The 7,594-nt window shown below is 44.0% G+C and overlaps 3 protein-coding genes across 4 annotated transcripts; all 3 read left to right on the forward strand.

Annotated features, from left to right (window-relative positions):
- The first annotated feature begins 1,113 nt into the window (after positions 1 to 1,113).
- On the forward strand, positions 1,114 to 2,715 carry LOC128764824 (glutathione S-transferase alpha-3-like). The gene is made up of 7 exons (XM_053875014.1): positions 1,114 to 1,242; positions 1,431 to 1,572; positions 1,643 to 1,694; positions 1,848 to 1,980; positions 2,044 to 2,179; positions 2,282 to 2,407; positions 2,471 to 2,715. The coding sequence occupies exons 2-7, from the start codon at positions 1,486 to 1,488 to the stop codon at positions 2,606 to 2,608; spliced, it is 672 nt and encodes a 223-aa protein (XP_053730989.1). The 5' UTR covers positions 1,114 to 1,242; positions 1,431 to 1,485; the 3' UTR covers positions 2,609 to 2,715.
- A 420-nt stretch (positions 2,716 to 3,135) lies between these two features.
- Positions 3,136 to 4,809, forward strand: LOC128764856 (glutathione S-transferase A4-like). Its single transcript, XM_053875081.1, has 7 exons — positions 3,136 to 3,271; positions 3,450 to 3,575; positions 3,641 to 3,692; positions 3,872 to 4,004; positions 4,068 to 4,203; positions 4,336 to 4,461; positions 4,561 to 4,809. The coding sequence occupies exons 2-7, from the start codon at positions 3,489 to 3,491 to the stop codon at positions 4,681 to 4,683; spliced, it is 657 nt and encodes a 218-aa protein (XP_053731056.1). The 5' UTR covers positions 3,136 to 3,271; positions 3,450 to 3,488; the 3' UTR covers positions 4,684 to 4,809.
- Positions 4,810 to 5,072: 263 nt separating this feature from the next.
- On the forward strand, positions 5,073 to 7,549 carry LOC128764986 (glutathione S-transferase 3-like). Of its 2 annotated transcripts, none has more exons than XM_053875336.1 (7): positions 5,073 to 5,188; positions 5,527 to 5,629; positions 5,897 to 5,948; positions 6,104 to 6,236; positions 6,301 to 6,436; positions 6,648 to 6,773; positions 7,028 to 7,549. In XM_053875336.1, the coding sequence occupies exons 1-7, from the start codon at positions 5,184 to 5,186 to the stop codon at positions 7,148 to 7,150; spliced, it is 678 nt and encodes a 225-aa protein (XP_053731311.1). In that variant the 5' UTR covers positions 5,073 to 5,183; the 3' UTR covers positions 7,151 to 7,549. The 2 variants fall into 2 exon arrangements, with proteins under 2 accessions (XP_053731311.1, XP_053731313.1); XM_053875338.1 differs by lacking the exon at positions 5,073 to 5,188 and adding an exon at positions 5,210 to 5,439.
- The last annotated feature ends 45 nt before the right edge of the window (positions 7,550 to 7,594 follow it).

Consider the following 7,594-nt stretch of genomic DNA (forward strand, 5'->3'; position numbering starts at 1 on the left):
AAACATCACTATTGGTGGAAAGCTCAAAGAAAGCTACTCCTCCTTCACATTAAGAGGAATCTTTCGAGGGAGGTGTTCCTGGAACCAAGGACCAAGATTAGAGATTCTATCCTGAAAAGGTGAGCCTTAATTTTGATTTAGGTCAGTAGTGCTATTCGTCCTTGGCCACAATGATCACTTTGGCCCAGACTTTGTCTAGTGGTGGAGGAACGAACAACCCAAGTCTCAAGAAAACCCTTCGTCATTTCTACTCCTGCAAGTGAAGTCATAGGTTACGTCAACTCAAGTCCAAGTGAAGTCCATGTCAAGTCACCTTATTTGACCTCACAATTGAATGTTGATGACTTCACAAGACATTAGTACCAGTCTCATAACAGCAATGTGACTGTGAGACAAATAAAGACACAATCTGTAGTCATGTAATTACAGTACTGATATCCAGTCAAACACACAGAGTCCAACAAAAGAGCTATAACTTCATCAGATGATTTATTGACAGCTTTATCAAGCAGCTAACTTTCATCTATGTGGGTCACCTGAACATTTGGCATGACTTTCTGAAATGACAGTGTGAAGTGTGAAACTGCAGACTCAGCGTATATTCCAATCATGACACCGCTCTCAGCCTGCTGTCATTCTTTCCCATCCAAATTTTCAAAAATTCACCAAAAATCGAATTTTGCATTTTAATCAATTTCGTTGCTTTCCTTGATGTGCCCGTGGCCCAAGGATGCCAGGCAAGACATTTTATGAGTTTTAAAAAAATATCATTTTTTTACATTTTTGTCAGGTCCAGCGCTGTCGTCATTGTTTCTCATCCAAGTTTTCAAAAATTACTTGCACTTGTAAAACTCTCCTTTCACAGGAATATAATTTTAACACTTTCTCGTTATACAAATCAACTTTTCATATTGGATTGTGTCGGGTCGAACAAGACAAAAATGTCTGGCAAAGTTGTGCTGACCTACATGAGTGGAAGAGGGAAGATGGAGTCAATCCGCTGGCCCCTGCAGCCAGACTTCCTGATACCACAGCTACACTTCCTGATATGCTACAAGACATGTTCTAAACTCCGTTTCCCAGGATCCAGTGCAGCATGTGTGAACACTGTGCAGTGTTATTGGTCAGAATCCACCAATCGAGCTCTCCTGGGCTTTTTTCCCCCTCAAAGCTGAATCCTATAAAAGAGTGAAACTTGCAGACTTCTGCCTCACTCTCAAATTGGGTCAGAGCCTCTTTAAGGTAACCAACTTTGACTGTATTTTGTTTTTGAAGCTCTTTTAGAGGATGTAAACTCAGGATGGGGACACTATTTGCAGCAGTTTTTAACACGGTGTTGGCCGGGTGTGATCATGATTCACTTGCAGTTTGAGTTTGCACAGTGTGTTTCGTGCATTCGGCTGATGGACTGTTTCTTTGTGTCTGCCCAGCTTCACTGTACTGAGGAGCACCATCATCATCATCATCAAACAAACAACAAGAAACATGTCTGACAAAGTTGTGCTGACCTACTTCGATGGGAGGGGGAAAATGGAGTCAATCCGCTGGCTGCTGGCGACTGCAGGAGTGGAGGTGAGACCCTCTACATTGCTTTGTCCAGAAATCTGGCTCCGAAAATCACTTCCCCATTTCACTCCCACAGTTTGAGGAAGTTTTCCTGACAACTAGGGAGCAGTATCTGAAACTCTTGAGTGGTGAGTAGAAATATGGATATAAAAAAACATACGTGTTAATATATATAACACATTTTGCAAAGTCATTCAGGTTATTATGTAACTGGACTCAGTTGACCTCTGATCTGGCATGAGTTCAGCCTCAGTCCTGTCCTTCTTCTCCTTGGCCTGCAGATGGCGCACTCATGTTCCAACAAGTGCCTCTGGTGGAGATGGATGGCATGAAGCTCGTCCAAACTAAGGCCATCTTACACTACATTGCAGAGAAGTACAACCTTCACGGCAAAGATGCCAAAGAGCGAGTCCGGTGAGTGACAGCACACCAGTCCTCCCCAGCCATTCACTGTCTGACACAGGTGCCTGTGTGCAGGATCAACATGTACACAGAGGGGCTGATGGACCTGATGGAAATGATCATGATGCTGCTATTCCAACCTGATGCTGAAAGCAAACTGGCAAACATTCAGACTAAAGCTAAAGAGCGCTACCTGCCGGTGTTTGAAAAGGTGTGTCTCACATACTTGACAACACACTCCACAACAATACGACAGTTACCTATTTATCTTGCTGTCGTTTCATTGTGTTGTGCTGTCCATTGCTGTTCCCAGGCTCTATCCAGCGGTGACTACCTGGTGGGAGGGAGACTGACCTGTGCAGATGTGCTGCTGATGGAATGCAGCCTGATGTTGGAGGAGAAGTTTCCTGATGTTCTTGCTGACTTTCCCAAAGTCAAGGTACGGCCAATAGACCAGCCAATGAAGCGCATACGGTATAAGCATGGTGATCCTCTGTTTTAGGCTTTCCAGAAGAGAATGGAAAAATACCCGACGATTGAAAAGTTCCTTCAACCAGGCAGTCAGAGGAAACCTCAGCCAAGTGACTGCCTCCGCCAAACAGCCTTGAAGGTGTTCGCCATGACCCACATCCAACCCTGACACCGATACGTCTTAAAAGCAGCTCAATTGGACGCAAGAAAAAACGCTTATGGATGTTTTTTCAAAGCTATAACCAATTGTACTTCATTAAAAAAAATATTTGGACATTTTGTTGTCTGATTCCTTTTTTTACAGGACGGAACAAGCGACAAAATAAAACGAGAAGCGGAATAAAGTCAAGGCAGTGGACTATAAATTGTTGTATAGATGGAGAGCAAAATAAAAAGGATTTCTTATGTCTATTATTTCCACAACAGCGCAGTCTAAAGGAGAACAGGTTCTGTAGTTCTTTGGCTGTGAGGTGGAGTGGGAGTGGGAGTGGTGGTCCATGACGGAGAGTAGCTAATAGTTCATTATGGTCCTGCTCAGCCTGTTCCGATCGCAGCAACATGCAGGTAGCAGACCACGTCTTGCTGCAGTGTGTGTACACTACAGGCTTAGATGTCAGGGCCGGTGTGCAGTCAGCCACCACACCCAGGTATTTCCAGACCTGCCCCTGCCCTATTTATCTCTTATCTAAACTGGCTGCATACGTGTCCTCTCGTCCCTCCCTCAGTCACCAGCTCCAATGATGTATTTGTAGATTTTCTTTTTTTTTCGAAGCTCATTCATATTTAAGAGCTGTCACCGGAGTCGTTCTTGTTAAGCCAGATCCTCCTTCAGGTAACAACCGTTTTCTTTTTTTAACAACCGTTGGCTTCTTTTTGTTTACACGAATCTAAAATGCGCATTAGTGCAGACTTGCTTCCGTTCTAAACAGCTGTTGCTTGGAGATTCAGATGCAGTTTAAGATACCTGCTGTTTATTAATTCAGCTTATGGGACTGATTTTGTCTGCCCAGCTTTTGTGACCGTCGTCCGACAGGAGAAACATCAAAACCATGTGTGACAAAGTTGTGCTGACCTATGTGAAGGGAAGAGGGAGGATGGAGTCAATCCGCTGGGTCCTGGCAGCCGCACAAGTGGAGGTGAGAGGCACAACGTACATCATCGACATATCTAAAAGATTCATTGTTCATCTTCACTCCCACAGTTTGAAGAGAGATTCCTGACATGTAACGAGGAGTATCTGAAACTCCAAGCCGGTGAGTAGAAATCTGTGTGAAAGGTTCAACAGTGCGCATGGAATTTTGCCAAGTCATTGGGCGTTCCATACCTGTGTACAAGGTTAACCCTTTCAACGTTTTGTTTATGCTTCAATGGGCGCGGCCTATTTGTCACCTCTTTTGTCCTCGGATGGCGCTTTCTTCATCTTGGCCTGCAGATGGTTCACTCATGTTCCAACAACTGCCTCTGGTGGAGATGGATGGCATGAAGCTCGTCCAAACTAAGGCCATCTTACACTACATTGCAGAGAAGTACAACCTTCACGGCAAAGATGCCAAAGAGCGAGTCCGGTGAGTGACAGCACACCAGTCCTCCCCAGCCATTCACTGTCTGACTCAGGTGCCTGTGTGCAGGATCGACATGTACACAGAGGGGCTGATGGACCTGATGGAAATGATCATGACGCTGCCTTTTCAAACGGATACTGAAAGCAAACTGGCGAACATTGAAACTAGAGCTAAAGAGCGCTACCTGCCGGTGTTTGAAAAGGTGTGTCTCTCATATCTCATTACAAACACCAGAACGGTGCCACAGTCACAACTGGTACCGCAGGTGTTACTAGAGGACGAACGTGTGCAATAGAGTATTTACTCATGAACGTGTGTGTGTGGATGTTTACAGGCTCTGTGTGAAGGAATACACCTGGTGGGAGGGAGAATGACCTGTGCAGATGTGCTGCTGATGGAATGCAGCCTGATGTTGGAGGAGAAGTTTCCTGGTATTCTAGGTGACTTTCGCAACATCAAGGTAGGCACAATAGACAGCACCATGTCAATGATACACAGGTGCTTATTATATATTATATATTATAATAATGTTATACCTCAATATCAACTCCTTTTTCAGTCTTTCCAGGGGAGAATGACACAGTGTCCAGCGATTAAAAAGTTCCTTGAACCGGGCAGTAAAAGGAAAGGTCAACCAGATGAGTGCTACGTCCAAACAGTCCGTAAAGTGTTTAACTTCTAAACACTGGCATCAGTGGTCGTCGCCGTCCCTGACAGCTCATCCACAAACCAGATCAAGAGCACTAAATGACGGATTTTTATTTCCAGATTTCAATGTTTCACATTGGCCACTTCAATAAAGGTGTTTTGGGGCATTTTGGTGGCTGTGCATTCTTTCTGACAACAGTGAATAGAGTGGTTGGTCTTCCACCAGTCTGCACAGGTACAAGTTCACAAAAATAAATAAATAAATGATCAAGCCATAAAGCAAGTAACAGAATCTTTAAAACTCAAAGACAAATACGCAAAAGAAAAAACATATTAAAGAATAGTTTTTCTTTAAACGCATATGGTGTATTTAAAAAACACTAAAGAACAGCGAGCTCCTCCTGTTTCTGTAATGTATTTCTTGGCCGAGAGAGGGCGCCATCAACTTTTCTAATCCAGTTCTTACGACGGTCGATTACGAGGCAAACGTACATAAGGAAGTGGTTGTTTTTCGATCAACAGTTGCGTGAATACATGAAGTAAGCGAAAGCAAATTCACGCCAAACATGTTTTTAAACATGTCTTGATAGAAAATGTGCTTAATTGTTATAGTATTGAGTGTGTTTTGTATTTTCCAATGGGAGAACTAGGTTCCAAGCACAGTGTGTAAATACGCTCTTTAGAATGCACCAATGGAAAACATGTCTGGTTTTATTTACTTATGGTTGAGTATTATAAAAAGGAAAACAGCATGGTCCCTCCCACACCGCGAGAAGACGCCTCCGTAGCTGTCAGTCTCTCGTCTCACAGGAATATCTTTTTAAGACTTTCTTGTTACACAAATCAAACCGAAACTTTTCATATTGTTTTGTCTCAGGTTGAACAAGACAAAAATGTCTGACAAAGTTGTGCTGACCTATCTGAACGGAAGAGGGAAGATGGAGTCCATCCGCTGGCTGCTGGCGGTGGCAGGGGTGGAGGTGAGTTGTTGGAAATATATAGATCCAGATAACTCTCAAAACTAACAGTACAGACTATATGACTATACAGACTGTTATGCTAAGAGGCACTCCCGTCCTCAGAAATTCTAGTTTAACAGTCGGTTTTTCTGTCACAATATTTATATTGACACACTTGGCTTTGACGTGAGGGTTGCCATGTTTGTTGTTCCAAGGCAACTGACCTCGAAGGAAGGATTTGTTATCCTGCTTCTTCCATCTCATTGTGTTTTTTGTATTTTCCTCCAGTTTGATGAAATATTCCTGACAACCAGACAGCAGTATTTGACGCTCGCGCATGGTAAGCCTCAAGTCCTCAGGATCCTCACAGTCAGAATTATAGCTCGTGGATGACCTGGCATTTGAACTGGATCTTTTGTTTTGCATTTTTTTGAGAGAATAGCGTGTGTTGAAGAGCTTGAAGCGGTGTGACTGGAGAACAATGATCTGTTCTAGGTGGGTCGCTCATGTTCCAACAGCTTCCTCTGGTAGAGATCGATGACATGAAGCTCATCCAGTCAAAGGCCATCCTGAACTACATCGCGGAGAAATACAACCTTCACAGCAAAGATCCAAAAGAGCGAGTCATGTACGAGACGCAGAACTCTCCTGTCCAGTTGTCGACGTCATGTGACACAGGTGCCTGTCTGCAGGATCAACATGTTCTCCGAGGGGCTGATGGATCTGATGGACTTGATCATGATGCTGCCCTTCTCTGTTGACGGCAAACTTCAAGCCATGTATGTTCAGGCCAGAGCGAAGAAGCGCTACATGCCGGTGTTTGAGCGGGTGAGCGATATTCTAACTGTTGCACCGACTGTTGCTTTGGGGACACGGCGAGTCAACATTGAGCTTAATCCCTTAACTCAATTGCCTTAAATCAACAGAAATTATTTTACCTAAACAGTGCGTATGTTTAAATAGGCAAATTCAAAGCATGGATTTATAGATGCTGCTGGTGACAGTTTTTTTTTTTTTCCTGACACGTGGACACTTGCAGGTGCTGTCGCGCTCGGACTATCTGGTGGGAGGGAGACTGACTCTAGCGGACGTGCAGCTGTTGGAGTGCAGTCTGATGTTGGAGGAAAACTTTCCGGATGTTCTTTCCGGCTTCCCCAACATCAAGGTAGCCTAACAAGTACTGCACAGGTGTTGACTTCATGTACCGTCTGAACCTTTACTTTCAACTCAAGACTGTCACATATTGACAAACAACCTCCCAAGAAAGAAAAATCCGGGCTCCAAATGGTCCTGTGTGCATTAGCACACAGTAGAATGCATCCACCACCCTGTGTTCCTGATGTTCTTCCCTGAAGCGGCGGTTATTCATACCTGTTGTGACAATAATGTCTACGCTTTTTTTCATTGTCAAATCTCCAGGCATTCCAGGAGAGGATGAAGAAGATTCCTGCCATTGAAAAGTTCCTGCTTCCCGGCAGCAAGAGAAAGCCGAAGCCGGACGAGGTCTATGTCAAAACAGTCAAGTCCATTTTTAAGCTGTAAAATCCCTTGTAATTGATGCCAAGGTCACGCTCTCCACACTCTGTTGGTGATATTAGCTTATTAACACGGCAGGTGAGGCACTCCACAACGCGCACGATGTCCATGTACATTCTCGGCATTATTGGAAAGGCTAATGTTTGTAGCATGCTTACGTGTTTTGCCGTGCGTTAAAGCGAGTTTGCAATACGCTCGAAGGAGACGATCCAGTCAAAAATGTTTGAATCGCGTTGGCAGTTCGGCGCTTCCGTAGTATCCAGTCAATTTCGGTGCTATTTCTGAAAGACGCTGCTGAAGAACGCATCAGATAAACCACGCCCTCTGCAGGTTAAAGTGTATATCAAACCTTTCTTATAAGCGAATTGGAAATAAGACGGTTTATTAGCAGCCCGAAAGAATGTACTCATGAAGTAATTTTACAAAATAAAAGAACTCATAAGTGTCCGC

The sequence above is a fragment of the Synchiropus splendidus genome, chromosome 9, assembly GCF_027744825.2.
Source record: "Synchiropus splendidus isolate RoL2022-P1 chromosome 9, RoL_Sspl_1.0, whole genome shotgun sequence".
Taxonomy (NCBI): Eukaryota; Metazoa; Chordata; class Actinopteri; order Syngnathiformes; family Callionymidae; genus Synchiropus; species Synchiropus splendidus.